At 42.9% G+C, this 25,347-nt stretch overlaps 1 protein-coding gene across 1 annotated transcript in view; it reads left to right on the top strand.

Moving 5' to 3' along the window:
• The first annotated feature begins 4,255 nt into the window (after nucleotides 1-4,255).
• The window catches only part of BOLL (boule RNA binding protein), a 69,592-nt gene continuing 48,500 nt past the window's right edge, over nucleotides 4,256-25,347 (top strand). Inside the window, exons 1-3 of the mRNA XM_075118048.1 lie at nucleotides 4,256-4,334; nucleotides 18,784-18,927; nucleotides 24,875-24,966. Coding sequence (XP_074974149.1) covers nucleotides 4,317-4,334; nucleotides 18,784-18,927; nucleotides 24,875-24,966 — 254 coding nt within the window. The 5' untranslated portion in view covers nucleotides 4,256-4,316. The remainder of the gene's footprint in view (nucleotides 4,335-18,783; nucleotides 18,928-24,874; nucleotides 24,967-25,347) is intronic.

Genomic DNA, 25,347 nt, shown 5'->3' with positions numbered 1-25,347 from the left:
TTTCTCAGCCAGTTTAAAAATTTCACCACTAAGGCCTTGTTCACACAAAAGGGAAAAAAGTCGATCTAAGCTACGCAATTTGAGTTACGTGAATAGCTTAACTCAAATCAATGATCTACACTACGCAACATTGATGGGAGATGCTCTCCTGTCGATTCCCCTTACTCTTCTCAATCAGGTTGAGTACAGGAGTTGACAGGAGAGCGATCGGCAGTCGATTTAGCGGGTTTTCACTAGACCCACTAAATCGACTGCCAATGGATTGATTGCCACAGCGTCAATCCTCTGGTAAGTATAGACAAGCCCAAGAGTTAACTCTCACATGATTATGTGCTAAAGACACAGGATCCTACAAATCTCATTTGCTGAGTTTCCAAGTTCAGCATGCTAACGACTGCAACAATACTACTATGGCTAGGGTGACTGGCTAAGGTGACCAGATGTCCCGTTTTTAAAGGGACAGTCCCGTATTTAAGCCCTCCTGCAGGTGTCCCGACTTCTTCTTAATAACGGGCAAACTGTCCCGTATTTTCTGTTTCCCACCACATCAGTACTTGCGGGTCCTGCTACTAGCTGGATCCCTGCTGCCAGCGTCCCGCCCACCAGCAGTGAGCAGGGGGCGTCCAGTGGCTGACAATTGGGTGGGTGTACAAGGCTGGTGGCAGGGCAAAACTGCAGGGCATGGGGCTGGCCGCTCCCCATGCTGATCCATCAGCATAGCCCCCATCCCTTTTCCAGACAGCACTGGCTGCGTGCTGCCATGGCTGGCGAGTGTGGGCAGGCACCAGGTGGCAGCTGGTTACGTGTCACCGCTGCTGTCCACCCATTGGCCCTTTACGTGCTTCCCATCTCACTGTCCTCTCCCTGCTTTGCCCCTTCACTCCCCCAGCCCCACTGGTCCTCCATATTCCCCCCAGTGAGGTGCGTCCTGCTCCCAGCACTGTGCAGAGAACCAGCCCAGGATCAGAGCACTCAGCTCACCAACGGCCTGGCTGACAGGCTCCTTTCTTCCCCAACTGCCTCCAGCTAGGCCAGTGCCCTGGGGAAGCCCAAGACCTTCCAGCCTGGGGCACTGGCCAGGAGGAGCCAAGCCCTGCGCGTGCCAAAGCCCCATATAGTGCTGGCATAGGGAAGCCTCTCCACCCCTCAGCTAAGCTCTGGAGTGGCGGGGGGAAGCAATTTCCAGCCTGTTCATGCCCCAACCCTGCAGGCGCCACAGCAGCTCTCAGGGCAGGGACTTAGTGTAGCACACTCTTCACCCCAGCTCCCTCTCGCCCTGGGTCCTGTCCTAGGTATCCTCCCTTGCTGAGCCACCTCTCTGGCAGGGTTAGCTGAAGCCCCTGCAGTCAGGTTCCCTGAGCCCTGGTGCACAATACATCCTTAGGGCTTAATCCCTTCCTGCCAGCACTGTAGCCAGGGGACAGGAGGCGGTCGGGTTATGTTGGTGACCGGCAGCAGCCTGGAGGTGTTAGCTGCCTTTTGACACTGTGCAGGCAGGAAGGGACAAGCTGCCTCCAGGCACAGAGAGAGGTGTGTATGGGAGTGTGTGTGTGTCATCTCTCCCCGTGTGAGCCCTAAAGCCTTAAACATAAGAAGGTAAATGAAAAGAATCCAACTGTGCAGTATTTCTTTTTAACAGGGGCTCAGTGAACTTGATGTTAATTTTAACATTTGTACTGCATAGTTCTGATTGATTGCTGTTGAATTCTCTTGAATACGAGTAATTTTACCAGGTGTCCCGTATTCAGCACAGGGAAATATGGTCATCCTACAACTGGCTAATGAAGGAGCACTATAGTTATCTCAATGAAAGTAGTGCAGCACCTCCTCAGAGCTGAAAGAAATGTGGAAATGCTATATAATCAATCAATCAAAAGCTTGTTTATATGCCACACGTCCTTTAATTTTTAAGTCACTAGCTAGAATCTGGTTGATGATGACCAAATAATCGTTGACAAGTTATGTGGTGGCTTGTGTCAAATGAGTACATTTCAGCTCACCTCCCAGTGTAGGTACCTACATCACAAAAAATATTGTGATAATTGACACTAAATGGAACCATTGTTTGTAATCTCAGCAAGCAGTAACTGAATGGGCAAGTAACTCCAGTGGCTGGTCGAATTCCACATATAGGCTATGCCAGCTACTACCATTAGCTAATGGAGTTAAAAGGTTCAATCCCAAATAACAAATCATGGTGGAGGTTATATAAATATATATATATATACACACACACACAGGTTGACAGAAGTTTACTTTGTGTGACTGTGGCTAACTGAAATATTTCAAGGTTATTTATTTTTTTAATTTTAAGATAGTGGCCTGCACATCAGGCCACCATTATATGGTGCACATATAATGGGATCTTGGGATTGTGTGGGGACTTTTGCGAGGTGTTTCAATGAGGAATCTAGCTCATTCACAGAGTCCTCCTGAGCTCCAATTTGTAATATTTACACCACCCTTCCCTGGTACTATTCTTGTATGTTTGTGTGCCAGCCAGCCTGTGATCAGTGTTTTTGCAAGTGTGTGTGTAATGAGGGTTTGTTGGTGAAATGATACTCACTAAGGGGGAGGGGGAGAAGGAATGTGTGCGAGTGTCAGAAACTCAGAAGCACACGGAATGGAGGAGCAGCCAGCAGCCAACAGCTTTGTGCTGCTTTCTCCTGCTGCTCCAGGCCTGGAAGTCAGAAACCAACTCCTATCCAGCTGCTGCTACTGGTGGTGCCCCAGGGTCTAGTAACTCACCCCGTGGAGGTGAGTAAGCAGCCCTCCCACTCCCAGTGCTTTAGGGTGTCTAAGGAGCTGTAAAGGGGTTTTTGTGTAGTGCTTAGGAGTTGTGCGTGCCTGTCCCAGAGAGGCAGGCTGAGCTCTGAGGGTGAGTGACAGCACCAGCAGGTGCAAGGGAGGTTGGCAGAGGGGGGAGTTCCACTTTCCAGGCATGGCCCCTAAACACTGATCTCTTATAACTCAATGAAAGAGCTCTTTTACTGGGATGGGGAGTGAAAACTGCCCAAGCTGCAGGGAAGGGATGATTGCAGGGATGATGACTGAAAGGGGGGATTGGAAGTGATAAAGAAGTGTGCTGAAGGGAGTAGCAGGGAGAATGGGGGGGGTTAGCAGGTAGGATGTGTTTTGCAGAAGATGGAAGGAGGAGCAGTAACTGAATGGGCTGCAGGGGAGATAGAAGATGCCTGAATGGGCTGAAGCAGGTGGTAGATGGGATATGGAGAGATAACTGAGTGGAACTCAGTGAGGCTTTGGAGGCGATATCTGTTGGGGTTGCAGTGTGCTGATAAGAGCTGGATGTTGAATAGTTCTTGGGAGGATAGATATGTTAGGGGGCACGAGGGGATGAAGTAGTATCTGTGTGGGGCCCATAGGGAGGAGAATAGTTCTGTGGGATCCACTGGAGGGACTGTGGGAGGGTAACTGGAACACATGAGTTATGAGGAGAGGCTGAGGGAGCTGGGATTGTTTAGCCTGCAGAAGAGAAGAATGAGGGGGGATTTGATAGCTGCTTTCAACTACCTGAAAGCGGGTTCCAAAGAGGATGGCTCTAGACTGTCCTCAATGGTAGCAGATGACAGAACGAGGAGTAATGGTCTCAAGTTGCAGTGGGGGAGGTTTAGGTTGGATATTAGGAAAAACTTTTTCACTAAGAGGGTGGTGAAACACTGGAATGCGTTACCTAGGGAGGTGGTAGAATCTCCTTCCTTAGAGGTTTTTAAGGTCAGGCTTGACAAAGCCCTGGCTGGGATGATTTAACTGGGAATTGGTCCTGCTTTGAGCAGGGGGTTGGACTAGATGACCTTCTGAGGTCCCTTCCAACCCTGATATTCTATGATTCTATGATTCTAGCTATGCTGGAGCCCTGGCGAGATGCTGCCTTATGCTCTTTCCCCTGTGAGCGCCACACAACAACGGGGCAAGGTAGCTGTGTGGGTCCCATGAAGGGGAAGGGAGTGAGGTAGCTCTGTGGGGCGCATGGGGAATGGAGGGCAGGTAGTTCTGTGGGAGAGACAATTGACCGCCCGCTTCTCTTTTTCCCCGGCTGCCCCAGACAATCCCTGATATCAATCTCCGCCCCCCATTTTAGCTCAGTGCTGCCCCCTACCCGTGCGCTAGGCAGGGAGAAGACCCCCCCTCCGCAACACACTGCGTTTTCCGGGCCCGCCCGTCCCGATGTGACTCCTCCGGCTCTGTGTGGCTACACAGTCAGGAGCGCGTCGAGGCTCGGAGCTGCCGCGGCGTGTGGAGGGAGCTGCGTGCGGGAAACGTGCTGCGGGGACTTTGAGGCCGGCGTGACACCGGAGATGGAGCCCGAGAACGCGGTGAGTAGCAGGGGTGCGGGGGCCCGGCCCCTCGGGAGATAAGCGGAGCTACAGGCGACGCCGCCCTCCCCCCAGCTGGGTCAGTCAGGGGGAGGTTCGGAGTGGGGTGGCTCCCGGGGGAACGTGCCTCGGGGCCTGCGATTGGTGCTGGGAGTGACTCCCCTGTGGGTGCGACGTGCGGCAGTGAGCGTTGGCTGTGCGGGGGCGCGGGGCTCTGTGGCGAAGGGGCTCAGAGACTCGGGGTGAAAGGGTGTGTCCTCCCCCCCCCCCGCCGCCCATTAAATAGCCAGGGCCTGCCCGGCCTGTGTGAGGGGTCGGAGACGACGGGGGCGGTGAGCGAGGCAACTGCTCCCTAGCCCGAGCATGGCTTTCCCGCCAAAACCGGCAGGGAGGGCCAGCTGCGCCCACGGCTCCAGCGAGCCGTTCGCCCCTCCCGGCACGTGCTTCTCTCTCTTCGCTTCCTTTTTAGCAGGAGGCTTTTATTCCCCCCTGCCCCCGCCCCCCCCGCACAGTACCTGACTGAAAAGTCAATTAGGGAGGAGCCCACCCCAGATGTTAGGGTGGCCCTTTGTGATATTGGGATCCTTTAATATCATACCTCAGCACCTAGGTAGGCGCAGGGAAGTCTTGCAAGCATCTCTGCATAGCCATAAATGTTCCAGTGCTACTTCCTCTGGGATACAAGTAGGCCTTCAGAATTTAAGAGTCTGACGAAACTCAGACTACTCTGGTAGATTCCAAATCATCGAGATGGAATAGACCAGGACTTGGAACCCATGTAGTAAATATTGGAAACTTCAAATCCAAGTCTACCAAGTCCTGAAATTAACTGTTTTGAATATTTGAACATGGATGCAATCTTACATAGGGTTTGGTTCTTGGCAACCCGAAAGACTGTCTCTTTCACTTAGTGCCATCATGACAGTTGATATCATGTGGGGTACTCTTGTTAACACCCTAGACTTAAGCATATGGAAGGTATAGGCAGATTATTTTCAGTGCAGGCACTTGGTATTGCATTTGCTTTCCCAACTGGTCCAACAGAGCAAAATCTGTTGATCTTCAGCAAGCAGTACTCAGTCTATATTTTCATCTTTTGCCTGAAGCTATTAACTGTTTATGGGCTGGCTTTGTGTTGGTATGAATCGATGTACGGATTAGTGTTTAATATCATTCATTAACCTAGGGACAAATGTGACAGGTATATTTTATACATTTAAAAATAAATTATAATTAGCAGATGATTCTAATCAACAGATTACTCCCCAAAAAGCATATTATAAAACTTACAAATTTAAATGCTAAGATATTTTATATTCCACAATGTAAGACAAGTTTGGTTTCAAGTCTCAAACAAAGAACATAATGTCTTCAATTCAATCCATTGATCTTGAGGAATTTTTTATTCATATGAGGAATCATTTTCAATAGCTGATGAAGCTTGCTTAGTCTCATGGCATAGTTTGTGATATACCAGTTCTCAACCATATAGAGATTTATAACCAGTGTGTTGGACTGTACCTACAGACAGATTTGAACCCACTAAGGTTCACATAGCACTGATTTCATATGCTCATGTGGACTTACCCCAGTAAGTTAATAGACTGCCATATTCTATGCCTCTTAACTACTAGGAGTATATTGCCCCAAATGGACAGAACTGCATTAGTTCAGCCTAGTAATGACAAGCATGGATTAGTGTTGCAAGGTTTGCCTCATCCAGGAAAGAATACAATCAAATAGCTGGTCACAAATGGAAACAAAAATTGTATGAACCTGTGACGGGTGTTCTACTCACTGCTGGACAGCGTCATCTCCTGGCGATTAGCTCTGTGAGGCTGACATCCATCCCGGTGATGGCACTCCGTCTCTCTCTTGTTGCTACTTCCTCTTCATGACTTAGCCCTCCAGCCAGGTCACTCACCAGGTACCCTTTGGGGGAAGCGGGTTGTCTTTCAAAGTCTCTTTCCACAAGCAGTGTCAGGCAGTCCTCACATTTGCTGCCCTATGTCTCTCTATCCTTGACTCCGGCAGTTTTTATAGAAGTGCCCTTAAAAACACCCTCTACTCTGGGTTCCAATCCAGGGCCCTGTAGTGAACAGTTAAGGGCTAGGGCTGCAGCTGCACCCGTTATTACTCGCCACTGAACACCTTCCTACCATCTTGTGTCTCCCCTGCCCCAGGGTAGGGGACTGCAGGCTTCCTTCCTTCCCTTCACTATAGCCAGCCGCCTAGCTTTGTAGAAGTCCTCCCCAGACCCTCACATTTGAACTTCCTTCTAATTAGCTTCCTCTAGCTTAAGTCTCCCCCATTTGCAGTCTAATTGGCTGATTGGGCCACTTTGGCCTAATTCAGCTCTTGCAGAGCCATTGTGGGGAGTACACCCCATCACAGAGCCACTGCTGCTTCCTGGTAATCCAAGCACAATGTGGTCCAGAAGTATGTAAAGATTGTAAACCAATGTAGCAGGAGAGGACCTTTACCAATACATAGACCAGTTACATACCTCCTCAGTTCCTCAAATTGCTTTCCCTTGCTGTCAATTCACTCTTTCTCCATGTTGGATCTTTCAACTTGTTCTCTTCAGGGTCTCAGCGAGACATTTGGAAACTCCATTTCAACAGAACCAGAGCTAGAACTGTGTGTCACTGGTGTACCGATAGCACTGCTGCCCCAAATGCCTTACAGTCTCCTTGAGATGTCTAATTTATATAATAAGATTCTCTATATGTCATTCTGAAGGCTAAAATGTTTGTAGGGTCAGCATGAAGTTATGGAAGCAGCTATAAGCATGGTTGAGAGCTCTTTTTGTTCAGAATATCAGCAGCTTGAATCATCACTGGGTTGTGTGGTCTGTTACAATCTAGTTCTTAAGTTCTCAGGCATTTTGACTTTATGAATTGTATCTGTGCAGTGTACTGCTAGAGTAAGGTATATATCTATTCTATACCATGCTAAGACCATTGTGATATCAGAGATATAACTCAATCAACCAACCACTCTTATTGTATAGCTAATTTACATACTGCAGTTTCATTGGTCATATGGGGGAGACTGTACAGATAAGGGGTAGTCAATTATTTTTTGTCAAGGTCCAAATTTCTTGGTCGAGGTATAGTCAAGGTCCAGAGTCCAGAGAATATAATAAGAAAAATAATAAAATAATAATTAAATAAAGGGATTTCAAGGTCTGTTCAAAAGGGTCTGGCTGTCCGGATTTGGTTTGCAGTCTGCCTACTGACTACCCCGGTAAGGTGTAAATTACTTGGCCCAACTGCCATACCTATGTGCTCAACTGTCAAACAAATCATCACTACTCTCCCAGAACAACCCCCCGAAGCAAATTAGCACAACCACGCAGACAACAACACAATCAGCAATCACAATAATAAACACACATGGCTCCTCACTGTAGCATACTCCCCTAATTCACCACACACACAAATCCATATAAGTTTCCTAGCACCACACAAAACACACACAAAATCAGGACAGCCAACAGTACAACCATACACAATAACCCCAAACACACAGAGCCACTCACTGCAGCATACCCCCCCAATTCACCACCTTCAAAAATCAACACAGATCTCCCAGATGAACACAGCCCACATTCAAATCAACACAAATCTCCCAGCACAAAACAATCCATGCACTGATGAACACAGCTTTCCCAGCACAACACGCATTTGCCCACCTTTACTCATACTTACCATAAATATCAGCGGCAAAGACGCAAGTCCATCGCTGCTATGTATTAGGCAGTTGTGGAAGTCTCCGTGGTTTGGATGACTAGTTATCCAGTACTACTTTTTGCAGCCTCTTAAAGGAAAGGTTGGATCAGTTAAAGAACAATTTTTACCCTTTGCCTGACTACAAAGGCATGGCACCTGCGCCTTGTGGTTATCTATATCAAAGGTAATCCTGGTCCACCAGAACTTTATGCATTGTCAGAAGAGCATCAATTAAAGGTAGAAACAGATGTCTTTCTACCATACTCAGGTAAAAAAACAGATTGATAGTGTCACAGGAAGTCAGAGGAATCCAGATGAATCCAAAGCTGCATTGACATGAACTCCTCCATAGCCATCCAGAACCAAGAAAGTTTGAAGGAAGTATAGTGGTAATTGGTGAGTTCAGTAAAGTAATGGCTTCTTAACCAAGAACTTAATGACTATTTGTTTCAGTGGTCAGCATTTGCTGTTCCAGGAAAAAACAGTAACAATTTCAGTCAGTAGTAGACCCAGGACCTCCCTGCTGGCCTTCAACAGCCATGAGGAGCATGGGATGTTCTCACAGCTTCACCAGGACCTCAGTATGTGAAATCAGATGAAATTCTGCCAGTGAAGATGGCATTTATCTGCTCCTCATTTTACATTGCTCCTGTAAACAGGACAAACTGTTGTTTGTTTAAGGATAACAGCACCCCAATCAGTCTATTTTACTTAAAGGACTTTGATTCTTTGAGTCCTTCCTTCCCCATTTCTTCTGATTGCTACTCCCACTTATTCTGTCTTGTCTTCATTAGACTGTAAGCTGCTTGGGGAAGGGGGTGTCTTTTACTCTGGTTGTACCGCACTTAGCACAATGGGTGTTCAGTCCTTATTGGTGCATTTAGGTACCACCATTATACAAATAATAAACAATAAACTCTGAAAGAACTTCATATATTGTCAGAGCAACTCTTGAATGTCGGCCATTGCAGATACAATGCCTATAATCATATAGTATAGAAGTACAAGTTGTAGACTCTTGTATCTTCATGATAGACTTGGTACTGGTTATGTTCCACTTCACAGTGAATAATGCAGGTCAAAGCTTCGCGGAAAAGAACTGATGTCCAAATGGTTAAAATAATTATAATTTATATTTTTGAAACAAGAATTAATCCTTCAGCTTTATAAAGAAAAATGTGGGGCAGTCAAAGAGTTGATTTATTGTCTTCAATGTCTGTGATAATTGTGGGAATCCATTACAGCTGACTAATTTTTTCCCTTGGCCCGACCCAGATCAGTCATAAAACTGTCTGTCCATTATTTGGCTCTTCCCTTTTCTCCAAAATATATGTTTTTCAGCGGACTCAGGAAGGACCGTGTTGTGGCTCTGTTGCTCAGAACACAACATGCTATGCTAATGCTTCCTGTGCGCCTAGGAAGCATGCTCTGTGAAAACCTAATATTGATAAATGTTGCAAATAAGATATTTCTCCTAGGAAATAAATTGATGTTTGGTTGAAGGTAATACAGGGTTAATAGTGAATCTTAGTTTGCATCCACGTGAACTACTCTGTCCTGTGTCTTGATTTTGGATGTCACGTTATAGACTAACTGAACCCGTAAAAGGAAACTAGAAAGATGAACTGCCTACATTTGCTAGCGTTTGTTGATTTTATTTCTAGTATGGTGAATAGGTGTTTTTGACAAATGTGGTAAATATCATTAAGACTGTGATACTGTCTTTTAACTTGACATACAGAGATGAGTGGTTTAAATAAAGAACAACCCCCCATAATCCTATCAAAATTTGAATTAATAGCTTTCAGATACTCCCTCACACTGAAGTTAATTAACTCACATACAGTTGAATGGCAGTTGTTTTTAGGCATGGTATTGATTGAGAATAATCAAGGCTGTAGAATAGTTTTAGCGTCATTCATTAGGATACCTAACGGACATAAAATTGACGCACTGCATGTTCAGTTTCTGAGAAGCTAAAGATAAAATTGATATTATTTTACTTCTTGTTATTTGCTGCCACTGTCTCACTTGAAGATTATCTTTGATAGGACACAAAGGAAGGTAAAAGGGTTTGGGACATATCCAGAAATGCTTAAAAGCAGAGATCATAAAGTATTAAATTGCACAAAAGAACAAGATACTATGTAGTGAATAAATGAGAGATAAACAACTAAAAATGAAGCAGACAGTCTAAATAAAGAGTAATCTAAATGATGACAGTGTCTAGGAGAAGTTTGATTTCTGCCATGCAGATCTTCACCCCTCCCCTACCCTGCACGACCTGTCCCGGATCAGGAAGCTTCCAAGTATTGAGATTGCGGAGTTTGTACAGCCATTTGCTAATGTTTAAACATTAAACGTTTCTCCTACTAGCTTAAGAAAAGTCAGGTGAAAAAAAAGTGTAACAATTTTTTTATTACTTCTAGGTAAAAAGTCACAGTGCAGTAGAAGTAAAAGTGTGAGAACATCCTTTTCCTGAGACGCCCCCTCAGTTGCAAGAGTAGGGCAAAGATTGGAGCCCCAGCTTTCTAAGGCCCTCTCAATTGTGAAGAGACCTAGGTATTGAATGGTGCAGATACATTCCCAAGAGGATTTATACTGCCTGTTTCAGGGACAGCTAGTGAATTTTTCCCTACTTTTTCTAGGTATTTTGGGCCAAATTTTTTAAAGGTATTTGGACACCTAACTCTCCTGGAAATCGGTCAGAGTTAGGCACCTAAATACCTTTACAAATCAGGGTCTTCTTCCCTTGAGGTCCCTTGGGCTTCTATATGATCTCCAACCCCCCAGTCTTTTCACCCCCTCGGTCTGCAGAACGTGAACCAACTGTGCTTTCCTCAGTTTGAGTTGCTCATGCAGCAACTCTGCATCTGCCTTTAAAAACCTGAGTAGGCAGCTGCTGCCACCTCCTTTCCACTTCCTGTGTTTTTGTACACACAGTAAAATATGTTTAGTTCAATCTAAAATACCTTTATTTTAATTTAGATTTAAAAAACAGCCAGAAAGAACAAACTTCTTCAGTGAAAGGCTTACTGTCTGGGTGATACAAGCTGAACAAGGATAAAAGCAAATTTGAGAACAAGATGTCTGTTGTGTTTTGTTTCCATGGTGAAGGACAGAAATTTAAAGGTGCAACCCACAGAGAAAATAAAAGACCTTGGCAACAAGGAGCAATGAAGATCCTAACCCTTCTATGTGCTGCACCCTATCTTATCCCACTAGGAAGCATCTCCCTCTTCCATCTCAGGGTTACAGCAGCCAGGCTGCACAGTGAAAAGCAGACTGTGAAATTTCAGTCCAAACTGCATCAGATTTCTTGCATTTAACAAAGACATAATTTAGGACATTCAAAATAGAGGGCCAGGTTAGAGAGAGAGAAATGAGTCTCCTCCTCTGAAGACTAAATGTCTCCTTCTGCTTTTGATATTTTGAAAGGACAAGTTCTGTTCCAAGGTCATTATTCAGGATCCAGTATTCCAGCTACAGTGGAGAATCTTCGGGAACTAGGATCCTCTATGGAAAGGAGAGATCCATATCTAATCCTTAGAGCCAAGGGAAAGATAAATTACATTATGTCCTTCTTTATTACCCAAATAGGCCAACTTTAAAGTTGGAAGAGGAAAAACCAGTGGACTCAGTACAATAGATCCCATTCTCTTGAGCTCTCACCAGGCCCAAATATTTTGTTGGCATACCCTAATATCAAAAATACAAATGAACATGATGGGGATGCTTCTGATAGGACATCTCCTTGAGACTTTCTAAATCTGTTACCACCTCAATAGCAACCAGAAATTAATGATCAGCCAGCCAGATGTCAGAGACAAGCCTCTCAGCCACTTTCTTTCATGGGGAAGCCCTTTCTAGCAGTAAAGCTCCAGTGAATTCTACAGTCTTCCTAGAGAGAAAGAACCTTGGCCTTCCTCAGGATATACCACTTAAGTGGCACTTTTGGTCTTCACTCTCCGGCTACAGATTTAAAGAAGCCAGATCGTATTGTCTGAGAAGAGAGAAGAGGCTCTGATAAGAGTTGCTTCTTTTGCTTCCAGGGCAGGGGAGCTGGAGACCTGGGTGCCGCCACCTCCTCATTTAAGGAGTTTTGGGGGTATGCTGATCCACACAACCCTTAACTTAATAGGAAGAAGACTGCTTTGTTTCTTCCATTTATGGGTCATAAAATGTCACTCCACTGGTTTTTAGGCCCCATAGCTGTACAGCAGAAATTGATTTAAAGTATCCCAACAATTTTATTCAGTCTGTTAGCACCAATCCAGAATTAGGTTCAAATAAATAAATACATCCCTCAGGGGAAAGAGTGTTTCAACGAGGAGTACTTGTGGCACCTTAGAGACTAACAAATTTTTGAATGAGGTCTCTTAGGAATCTACTCAGATGAATTGTTCTACTTGTTGGATCAATTGAAGCTTATCTCCATAACCTGGTTTTATGTTTACATCTATGGTTCCAGTGTTTTGTAGCCATGGAACAGTTTTTATGTCAAACATTGCAGGTTGATTTGGATGATGCATCTCAAACTTTACCAGAGTAAAGAGAATGAGAAAAGAGTGTCTTTTCATTTAGCCATACCTGAATGACTGGCTAGACTGGGTCAAGCTGAAATGTTGGCCAGGGTAGCCATCTCCATAGTTGTTTGTTTCTGGAGCAACATAGCTGATTCTTCAACAGAAAGAAATGTGTGCTAATTCTTTTGCAGAATCTTTATATGTGAGAACCCAATTCAGCACTAAACTAGACATACTCAGGATAGACAGTGCAAAGTACACTTGCAGATCTTTCTCTGTTGTCTTCAGATATCTCTCCCTCTCAGTGGAAGTTGAACTCTTAAGGACCTCCAAAAATTGTTAATGCTGCCATGTCTGTCATACTTTAAGCTGTTGGCTGAAAGCTGAAAACTAGTTAAAGAGATGCCTGTGGGCTCCCACAATGGAATCATCACTTTAGATGCGAGTTTGTAGGGATGGAGAGCACATCATATCAATGGAATGGCTCAAGGCCGTTGATTAGTGACAGAAAAGTAATCAATCAACTGCCTCAAGAACTGTCACACTTGTCTGTTCTACAGTTTCAGCACAGGCTTAAAATTTCCTCTTTGAAATACACAGTTGGAGTGTGACCACTGGCATATATACGAGCTGACCAGGACAAGGCTGTGGCAAAAAATAAATCAGCTGTTAATGATAAGGGCAGAAAAAACCTTACCCATCCTGTCATTCACATAATCAGAATATGCAACATGAATGAGTAATGAAGGTGATCCCAAACATGACTAAAAGAGTAGACACCATGTTCTTTTGAGTGAATTTGTGAAAATTGGTTATGACACTGCTCTGGAACTCAGGAAGCCTGGTTTCAATATCGAGCTGTGCCACAGACTTCCTGGATGATCTTGAGCAAGTCACTTATGGCATGATCCAAAGCCTCTTGGAATCAATGGAAAGACTCCCATTGAGATTAGTGGGATTTGGATCATGTCCAGTCTCTATGCCTAGTTCCCCATCTGTAAAATTGGGATGATGGGAACTTTGCAAGTGTATTATGAGGATAAATCAGGGTTGGGCAAACTTTTTGGCCCGAGGGCCACCTCCAGGTGCGAAACTGTATGGAGGGCCGGGTAGGGAAAGCTGTGCCCCTCAAACAGCCTGGCCCCCGCCCTCTATTTGCCCCCTCCCACTTCTTGCCCCCTGACTGTCCCCCTCCATCCAACCCCCCCCCCTCCCCGCTCGCTGTCCCCTGACTGCCCTGACCTATCCACACTCCTGCCCCCTGACAGGCCCCCTGGGACTCCCATGCCCTATCCAACCCCCCCTGTTCCCTGACTCCTGACCGCCCCAGAACCTCCGCCCCATCCAACCGCTCCCTGTCCCCTGACTGCCACCTGGGACCCCCTACCCAACCTCTGCCACCACCTCCCCCTTACCATGCCCCTCAGAGCGGCAGGAGCTCGCAGCCCCGCTGCCCATGCAGCCACATGGCTGCGTGGGAGGGGGAACTGCGTGGGAGGGGGTGGGGGTGAGTCTCCTGGGCCAGGAGCTCAGGGGCCGGGCAGGATGGTCCCACGGGCCAGATGTGGCCCGTGGGCCATAGTTTGGCCACCTCTGGGATAAATACTTATGATTGTAGGGAGCTTATGATTGTAGGGAGCATACTATGATGATAGGAGCCCTGTACATATCTTTGAGAACTCATGAAGGACAGATGATGTCCCAGACTATTGGAGAAGGGTAAGTATAGTACCTGTCTTTAACAAGAGGAACAAAGAGGATCTGGGGAATTATAGACCAGGCAGCCTAACTTTGATGCCTGGAAAGATATTGGAACAAATTAATTTAAACAGTCAGTTTGTAAGCACCTAGAGATAATAGGGTTATAAGGTATAGCCGGCAGGGATTTGTCAAGAACAAATCATGCCAAACCAGCCTAATTTCCTTCTTTGACTGGGTTACTGGCATAGTGGATTTGGGGGAAGCAGTAGACATGGTATATCTTGATTTTATTTAAGGTTGACAGTACCACATGACCTTGTCATAATCAAAACTAGCAAAATGTGATCAAAATGAAATTACCATAGGATGGGCACACAGTTTGTTGAAAGATGGTACTCAAAGAATAGTTGTCAATGATTTGCTATCTATTGGGTTCTCATATAGGTCATTTGTGAGTCTGGTACTATTCAATATTTTAATTTATGACTTGAATAATGGAGTGGAGAATATGCTTATAAAATTGGCAGATAACACAAAGCTGGAAGGGGTTGCACGCACTTTAGAGGACAAGATTAGAATTCAAAATGACCTTGGACAAATTAGAGAATTGGTGTGAAATCAATTCAGTGAAGACAAGTGGAAAGTACTGTGCTTAGGAAGAAAAAAATCAAAATTACAACTCCAAAATGCAAAGTAACTGGTTAGGTGGAAGTAATGCTGAAAAGGATCTGGGGTTTACAGTGGATTACAAATTGAATATGTGCCAACAATGTGGTGCAGTTGCAAAAAAGGCTAATATAATTCTGGGGTGTATTAACAGGATTGTTGTATGTAAGACACAGGAGGTAATTGTCCCACTCTACTTGGCACTGGTAAGACCTCCGCTGGAGGACTGTGTCCAATTCTGGGCACCACAGTTTAGGAAAGATGTGGATAAATTGGAGAGAGACCAAAGGAGAGCAACAAAAATTATAAAAGGTTTAGAAAGCCTGACCTATGAGGAAAGTTTAAAAAACTGGGCATGTTTAGTCTTGAGAAAACAGGACTGAGGGGAGACATGATAACAGTCTTCAAATATGTTAAGGATTGGTTTAAAGAGGGCCATGATCAATTGTTTTTCATGTCCACTGAAGGTAGGACAGGTAGTAATGGGCTTACTCTGCAGCAAGGGAGATTCAGGTTAGATATTGGGGAAAACTTAATAAGGGTAGTTAAGTTCTGGAACAGGCTTCCAAGGGAGGTTGTGGAAGCCCGCTCATTGGAGGTTTTTAAAAACAGGTTGAACACACACTTGTCAGGGATGGTCTAGGTTTACTTGGTCCTGTCTCAGTGCAGACGGCTGGACTTTGGGACCAGGTCCCTTCCAGCCCTACCTTTCTGTGGTTATGTAAATAGCTTGATAGATAGAAAGGAGAAATTGACTAATTCTGTATTCAGGGTAAACTGAAACTAAAGCAAAGTGTTTTCAAATACACAAAAACAAAAATAGATAATTTTCTCTTATCTTTTACTTCTAGAACTCATAGGTGTTATATCAATAGTAGGTTAAAACATGGGTGTTTTTTTAAATTAAGTCAAAAGAATAAAAAATAATGCTACATATGTGCATCATTACAAAGTTAATTGCCAAAACACCCTTAACTTGGGGAGTTTTATGACTTCTGAGTGCTAAAATTCTGTTCGTTTTTACTATTGTATTTTCATGTGAAAAGTTTTTTCTTGCATTGAACGCTACTTGAATTTTTCCAAAAAACTCATTGAGAATTCAGAGAAGGAACAACCTCCTGTGAGGAAGGGGGAAAATGGAGATATTGGAGTTCTGCAGGGCTCTGTATTGGGGTCTGTCAAGGTTCCTCCCCCACTCTGAACTCTAGGGTACAGATGTGGGGACCTGCATGAAAAACCTCCTAAGCTTATCTTTACCAGCTTAGGTCAAAACTTCCCCAAGGTACAAAATATTCCACCCGTTGTCCTTGGACTGGCCGCTACCACCACCAAACTAATACTGGTTACTGGGGAAGAGCTGTTTGGACGTGTCCTTCCCCCCAAAATACTTCCCAAAACCTTGCACCCCACTTCCTGGACAAGGTTTGGTAAAAAGCCTCACCAGTTTGCCTAGGTGACTACAGACCCAGACCCTTGGATCTTAAGAACAATGAACAATCCTCCCAACACTTGCACCCCCCCTTTCCTGGGAAATGTTGGATAAAAAGCCTCACCAATTTGCATAGGTGACCACAGACCCAAACCCTTGGATCTGAGAACAATGAAAAAGCATTCAGTTTCTTACAAGAAGACTTTTAATAAAAATAGAAGTAAATAGAAATAAAGAAATCCCCCCTGTAAAATCAGGATGGTAGATATCTTACAGGGTAATTAGATTCAAAAACATAGAGAACCCCTCTAGGCAAAACCTTAAGTTACAAAAAAGATCCACAGACAGAAATAGTTATTCTATTCAGCACAATGCTTTTCTCAGCCATTTAAAGAAATCATAATCTAACACATACCTAGCTAGATTACTTACTAAAAGTTCTAAGACTCCATTCCTGGTCTATCCCCTGCAGAAACCAGCATACAAACAGACACACAGACCCTTTGTTTCTCTCCCTCCTCCCAGCTTTTGAAAGTATCTTGTCTCCTCATTGGTCATTTTGGTCAGGTGCCAGCGAGGTTACCTTTAGCTTCTTAACCCTTTACAGGTGAGAAGAGCTTTCCCCTGGCCAGGAGGGATTTCAAAGGGGTTTACCCTTCCCTTTATATTTATGACAGGGTCACTATTCAGTATATCTTCTAACATCCAGAAAGAAAATAAGTTAAACATTATCTTACATTTATTTCCTGATGAAGCAATATACACAAGATGAAATGCTCAAATTCAGAGGGAGCAAGGCATTTGGGGAAATTAAAACTTAATTGTAAGAGTTCCTATATGAAAAGATGCAAGATCATAGCTTGGCAGAATATGTCTAGAAAACAAATATGGAGAAAAAATGAACCTTTTTGTGGGATAACAAATTGAAAGCAAGTGCACAAAATATGATACCCATTTTTAATAGGTCAAACAGTTGTACAATGTTGTTAGAAGAGAAATAACTTATAAAATTAAAGCAGTATCACGACTCCTTATTGTGTGAGTGAGACTGCATCAGGAATACTGGGTGAAATCCTGGTCTCGTTGTCAGTAGAAATTTTGTCATTGACTTCGATGTAGTCGGGATTTCAATCACTGTTCTTCAGATTCCTCCTACACATGAAAATTGATATGAAAAAATCAAAAAAGAGTTTAAATATTGGCAGTCATGAGGATAATTTTGAGACATTAAGTTTACGCAGAAAGCCAAAATAATGCATAACAGGTGATTTGAAAACATACATATATAATACTTTAGGATTACATGAAAAAAATTATTTATGCAGGATACTGTTAAACTGGATTAAGGCAAGGATACACTTAGTTTGGATGTTAAACCTTTTTTAAAATAGAGACAGTCAAACAGTGGCAGCTGCAGAGAGCTGTTATGGTCTCTTGATCCTTGGCTGCCCAAACCAGAGGAAATCAGAACAGTAGGGCAGCTACTCTAACTTCCACCATGCTAATGGCCCCAGCAAGCTCCACCTTACCCTTTCCCTTATGGCTGGGTAAGGTGTAGCTGGCATTGGTGGCAACTGTGTTGCCTTTGTCAACACAGCAGAGACCTTTACACCAGAGACAGGGGTGCACGGGGGGGAAGGCTTATCTGCTAGAATTTACAGCCAATTTAAGGCCATTTTGCACTGTGTAAGAAAAGCAAAGTGGCCTTACTGGACCAGCCTGGGGAACCTGATCTTTACAAGTGCTGGGCACCTGTTCCTCCCATTGACTTCATTTGGAGTTGTGGGTGCTTAGCATTTCTGAAAATCAGGCACAAGATATGTTCAAGACGCATAATTTTAGAAATGCATAGAAAGCATAGTATAGTGCAGAGTCCAGTCTGTGAGATGTGATTGGACAGAAGGTCCATTCCAGTTCTGTTATCCATGATTGGAGTGCAGTGGGAATCCTGTCCTGTGGTGGATAATGACTGCCTTTTGTCAGTTTAAAGTAAGGCGCTCCTCATTATTATTATATGTTATATTACAGTAGCAACCAGAAGGTCTAGTCGAGATTGGGCCCCCATAGTGCAGGGTGTGTACAAACAAAATAAAAAATAGACCCAAAGATCTTAATCTGAGACCCAATTCAGTAGGGTATTTAAGCACTTGACATGCTTATATGGTACATTTAAGTACTTTACTGAATAAGCCTGGATAAGGACCCTGGAAGAAAACTGGATAAGTGCCATTGGTTAGAAATAAATAAATCATGGTAAGTGTTTGACTGTTCAGCATGTTGTGTGTTCTCAAAGAATCTCCACGTTTTTCTGTGTGGATGTGTTTTGCTTTACTGGTTTATACTATACAAAATGTCAAAAATAAATTTTACAAAAATATTTTTCTCTCAAACAGCAAACCACAATTCAGACACAAACAGAATCTTTGTCTCCATCCCCCAACACTGTGTCACCCGTGCCTTTAAATAACCCAACAAGTGCCCCAAAATTTGGAACAGTTATTCCTAATCGCATCTTTGTTGGAGGAATCGATTTTAAGGTATTTTTTTCTAATCTTGGTAGATAAGTAATAGCATAAATGTTTTGATATTTTTTTCTTTATTAGTCTTACTTTATATATTCATTAGTTTTATGCATGTTAGGTATAAGCATATATAAAATACATTTTATTGTGTTGTTTGATTACAGCAAGGGGTTCCCAAACTTGGTTCGCAGCTTGTTCAGGGTAAGCCCCTGGCGGGCCACAAGACACTTTGTTTACCTGAGTGTCTTCAGGTACGGCCACTCGCAGCTCCCAGTGGCCGCAGTTCACCTTTCCTAGCCAATGGGAGCTGCAGAAAGCAGTGACCCGGCCTGCACCACTTCCTGCAGCTCCCATTGGCCGGGAACAGCGAACTGCGGCCACTGGGAGCTGTGAGCCGCCGTACCTGCAGACGCTCAGGTAAACAAAGTGTCTTGCGGCACGCCAGGGGCTTACCCTGAACAAGCCGTGAACCAAGTTTGGGAACCCCTAGATTACAGTGATGGTTGTGAGATGATGGTGGTCTTTGCGATAATATCCTTGTAAACTAAGCCTTAAAATTCTGTTTTATCTGATTTTGCCACAGAAAGATGGCTATTCTTATTTGCATATTGAACTGCTACAAGCATTCTTTATAAAAATATCTGAAAAGTTATTTGTAATACAGATGTTTTGTAGATTATACATTTTAGAGCAGAATTTTAAAAAAATACCTCTAGACAGAGCTAAAAATGACAATCTAGTATACTACATTAATCATCTTTGAATCACAAAATCAACTTATTCCTTTTTTCTACACAAAACAGTACTGTAGGTAAGAAACATCTCCATATTATTAGTAAGTATTTGTACCTTCAGCTCAACTCCATTTCACAATAAAAGGAAGTTAAGCATATTTTCTTTACTTTGTTGTGGGGTGATGTCTCCTGTGCGCCCCCGTCATTGCCTGAGATGCCTCTGCAGTGCCCTGCCATCAACTTTCTCCTCCTTCAGGGCTGTGCTACCAAACTGACACAAGATCAATCTCACAGGCCCTTCTGGCCAGGCTTTTGTTCATTTTCCAAAACAGCAAATCAAAGTGACAATATGGCAGTTACCCTGCTAGCCTTAATCTCTGCCCTGAGGAGTATATCCTCCAAAGCTACCACTAAGCCTCCTCTCTTTGGTAGTCTCTACAACTCTCTCTCTCTACCTCCTCCTCTTCCATTTCTTGCTACTCTTTATAGGGAGACAGCTAATCTCGCTCACGTGTGCCTCTTCAGTAATCAGGGTTGGCTGGGCACAGGCCTGTGGCCCATAAAGGGGCAAGCCATCCTGTTACACAGGGTAATATCTAGGAAAAGTAAGCATGTTTGTTTAAGGATTTGCCACAGAGTATTGCTAGTACATATCCTAACTCATGGAACACATGCAGCTTTGATGCTACATGCTCTGGACCCTCCAAAAGGCAATAAATATGGGGCCATATGCACATTCCTTTGCTGATCTGAACATTTGATGATTTCCCTGCTGCTCTTGTTTTCTTTTTTTACCACTTTAGAACCCTGGACCTCTGCTTCTTTTGGTCTGTTCAGCTGTTCCTTCTTTCCCACCATCAGTATCCTCTCTGCCTTAATGCAATTAGTCTGAGGACCCATTGAGTATTGACTCAAATTAAGAGAAAGAAAAGAATGGATATGGAAGATATTTATCTTGTCCATCATTATGGCTGACAATTTACCCAGTATATCTTGCATAATAATTACAAGAACTTCCGGGATCTTTTTGATCATGTGGCTGAGGCATTGGAAATTCATGTTTTTACTCTTGAGAGGAAAATGTACAGGCTCTTCAGTATATTTGGAGCTTCATTAGGAGGGCAGATAGTTCTTTGTATAAAACAAAAATATTCTGGTAAAGACTTCTGTCTCCCTCCCTCCCAATTTTGTCTTTCCTGTGGCTAGCTATGCCAGGGACCATCAGTATTTCAAATAATTTTTATACTTATCCTGTCTGATGAAGGGTATCTAATTGTTTGTGCAGTAGCTGAGAGGTCTAACAGTGGGAAAGCTTTAGGTCATCTCTCCCTCAGAGAGTGGGAATAAGGAATATGAATTTCATTGGGAAGGGGAAATAACCCTTTCAGCTAAGCATACTACCAAATGGGCTTAGCGAGATGTGGATTCAAAACCTAGGATAGATTCCTGCCAATCTTAGATAATTTCTGGGAGGAAATCTTTCCAAAGGCCAGAGAGTGTCATACTCCTTGAAAGCCACTTGCTAGAGTTGTTGAAAACATTCAAAATTGATGGAAAAACAGAGACAGGTTTTTCAGTGAAATTTTCACAAAAAATGTTTCCTCTTTCCAACCAGTTCTACTGCTTTCATTTCCTCTGTTACAGCAACTTGGTCAGTCACCACAGCAGTTATCCCTGATGCACAATTCGTGACTGAAGAATTCCAGTCTCTTTCATTTGTAAGCTCCACTCTGTTCAACAGAATCACAGATAAGGCCTTAGAAAACTTACAGAGGCCAAGTCTATTAGATGGTCTTTAACATCATATTTTCAAAGTAAATCAGTCCTCTTTCTCTAGTGCCAGAGCCAAGCATCTCAGATTTAGCCTATCGCTCAACATTAGCACTTTTAAAGAACACAGCAGTAGCCTTTGCATTCTGATATGTACAGGAGCCAACAAAAAAGCTAGAAGTTCTTACATGCACATTCTAGTAAACGTCTAGACATCATATTGGATTGGACTCTTGATAACTATGCGGTAAATCTAGTATCATTGTTTTATTCCTGTTTCCCTTCATGTCTGTGCTTCTCTGCAGAAGCTTAGCTGCAAGAGACCACAGGACAATTTCGTTCTAGAGGATAATTATATTCATGAGAGCACAGGACACAATATATTTCCTAAGGTTTCTGGCAATCATGGTCTCATGTATATATGTCCTCCACATTCTCCAGAAATAGGCTGAAACTCCTTTTGCTCTGGTAATAGGCCTCAACAGACTCTGACCATGCCTCAAGATATTTTGGCATAAATAAAGTTTCTCATAGGCAAGGAAAGCATCCTAGTGGACAAACTGAGCTGCATGCTCTGTGTACAATTCAAATTGTTTCTGAAGAACTCTGTGGACACAGAAGTGGGAAATCCTTAAATATGGACCTGTTTGCCACAAGAGACATCACCGGGTTGTCCACATTTCTGTTTCATGGGCAGGGAAGCTTCCTTCTTGATTGAAACCAAGGTTCCCTCATTGCCTTTATTTCCAAGAGATATATAGTAAGACAGAATTTATATAATCTTCATAGTATGGCAAGTTTAGTTCTTTAACCTTCTGACTATGCCCATCTACCAGTTCTTCCAAATCTCCTTTATCTTATTGTACCTGGTAACTTGGAGCTTAATACCCTCTAAAGCAGTTGAAGTCTATATTCAAAAGAGGTACTGCAGATTTTACTGGAGAGAGTTGTGACTCTTCAACAGAGAAAACTTGTGTCCCTAAGTGGAAACAGTTTTCAACAGGAACACCTATTAAGAACAGTGCTTCTTTATCTTTGAAAGTTTATTTTATTTTGGACTATTTGCTTAAAAATATAGACTGCATGGACTCTGAGCTCAACTACAATTCATCTTATAACCTTATCTATGTATCATCTTCTGGTCCAGAGACTTTTGGTCTTTGTCCATCTACTCTTAAGAAATTTTCTAGAGATCCTGGTGCATGTTGTCACCCAGTTGGCTGGGGAGACCTGTTGTGTGGGCAGCAGCAGAAGCCCCCTTAGGCAGAGGCCTTAGGAGGGGCCAGGTGGCAGGACCAAGTTTACTTTCTTTGATGTTGAATTGTGTTTATGTTTGAACAATAAACACAACCTTGGGAAAAGGGACTCAAATATTGACACTGGTGGAAACTTCATCGATGCACTGACCTGTGAATTGGCCCAATGGCTTGCATGAAGGTTGAGAAACTGAGGCATAGGCATGGTCTGACATCGTGTTTGGGGAGACCTTGCTACACGTCTTCCCCCTTATATGAGAATCATCATTTTCTTGGGACCAGAACATTGGGGAATCTTTCCCTGAAAACTGGTTTGGCTGGCTAGTACATCATCCAATCTATTGAGTAAAATTCATCCCTGATGACTGGCCCCTTTCCACACTGTTTTCCACGATAAGACAGTACAATGCTTGCACCATAAATTCTCACCAAATGTTATTTCAGAATTTCATTTAAACCAGTTTATAACTATGATCATATTTTCTTAAACCTAACAGTTTAATTGCACAAATTAAATATGCCTTGAATTTCCAGTTAGATGTGAGTAAACCATTACACTGATCTTTGTAGACAAATCCAAGGGGAAGGCAGCTTCTTCTCAGAGACTTTTTTCTATGGATTAGAAAAGTTTGTATACAGAATCATTACCCAAAAATAGGAGTACAGTACATCTTATTTAAAGCAGGTTCCACAGCATCTCTGAGAAATATTGTTTACAGATATTCATAAAGCTGCTATATGGAGCTGTATTCATACGTTTACAAAGCTTTACTCTTGGATTTAGGGACTGGGTGTGATATTCAAGTCAGGACTACAATTCTACAGTCTCTGTTTTGTTAGTACTTTTAAGCCCTCCTTTGGTGGACTGTGACTTTAATCTTCTGAAAGTGGGATTCGGTGGGGTTAGTTTTCAAAGGAGAGAGGAAGACTGCTTACCTGTAATGAGTCCTTGGAGTACATTTCCTACCTGCTCAGATCAACTCTTGCCTACTATTCTTCCCTGTATTTTTGAGGCTGCACACAGCTTTGCTGTCTCCGGTTTTTGGGGGGTTTGAATTTGTAGCACCAAGAAAATAGCACCTTTTTATAAAATACGTCTTGAAGGTAAAATTCTTCCAAAAAAGTACTCACCAAATGTCTCAATGACACAACCATTATGATAACTTATATTAACTCTGTAATCAGTAAAAACTCTCCTGCTCCTTAGAGGCATATACAAGGCAGTGTAAGCCTTGGAGAAGTGGAAGAAGAATTTTTCCAACATATACCATACATTTTTTAAAATGACTGGTGAATCAAAGAAACACATTAAAACTTCTGAGTACTTCCTTGAGGCTCTGAGAACTCTATATCCATCCAGGAGTGGCTTGAGGCATCCAAAGATCAATGTTCACCAGCACACTTCCTTGAAGCATGAGGTTCAACACATGCCAAATCAACGGTCACACAGGATCAGACATTCAAATGCCTGGTGTATTTATTTCAGTGTCTACTTCTAGATACATAAATGTATGTCTGGAAGACCATACTAGATGCATGTTTTTAATAGTACAGAAAATGAACATATTATGCATATGTGGTACACAGTGTTTCAGTAATAAACTTTATGATAAAAAGGGACCATTTTGATAATTTTGTTTGACCTGCATAATATGGACTAATAACGTCACTTTATCTTAATGATTGTTTTCCAAACTTAGCAAATTCTTCGTGGAAGTCTACACACACATGCCTAGTTTTAAGTTTTAAAGTGATCTCTAAATTATAATGCCTCATGTTGCAAATGACACTAAAATATAGAACTGAAAGACTTGTCTGAGACAAAATGGAATTCAGATATAATTAAGTTACAAGGGAAGATTATTGAAGTAAAATTATAATGTAAATTCAGTAGATACTTAGATTTATTTCTGAAGATTAAAACCATGTAAGAGAAAAACTGAGATTACTACCTGCTCTCTCTTTCGCTCTCACGCTCCACTCCCGCTCCCACACCCGCCGTCTCCCCAAAAGAGTCACAGAAACATTCACCTTGGAGGCTTTTCTCTATTTCTAGTTTTTTTAATAAATAGTTGCTCCCAGGATTTACAAGTAGTTTGTTGGTCAGTGTGTCCAAACCAAAGCAATCTTGTGGTTATTTCTTATTTAATAACTAAACAAACCTATTTGTATTCTTTTTGTTCTTTTGCTTTATTTTACTAGACTAACGAAAATGACCTAAGGAAGTTTTTTGCCCAGTATGGGTGCGTGAAAGAAGTGAAGATAGTAAATGACAGAGCTGGAGTATCAAAGGGGTTAGTACAGTTGCAATATATCCATTGTGGACTCTGAAAACATAATAGTAAGTGGAATAAGTAGAATAGAAGTTGATTGTGATTTTTGTGGCTTATAACGTTATTACTGGCATCGCATTATATGACACACTCAAGTTTCAGTTCATTTGTTTTCTTTCTTACAGTGTCCCAGAATGGTGGTGTTGATAAATATATGGTTAACATCACTATTTTCCTCCTCTTTAAGCACTTAGCCTTCACTTTAACCTGGAGTTTCACTGGCAAGAATGTCCATTGTGTTACAATATGGGTGAGAACCTCATCATGTAAAAGGGTCAGAGTGGAATAAAGGAGCTCTGAAAACTTGAATCCAATCAGGAACAGATTCCCCCAGCTCAGGAA

The sequence above is a fragment of the Caretta caretta genome, chromosome 11 (assembly GCF_965140235.1).
Source record: "Caretta caretta isolate rCarCar2 chromosome 11, rCarCar1.hap1, whole genome shotgun sequence".
NCBI classification, from domain to species: Eukaryota; Metazoa; Chordata; order Testudines; family Cheloniidae; genus Caretta; species Caretta caretta.
Note: the sequence above shows the minus strand (reverse complement) of the source record. Positions and strands in the feature narration are given on the sequence as shown.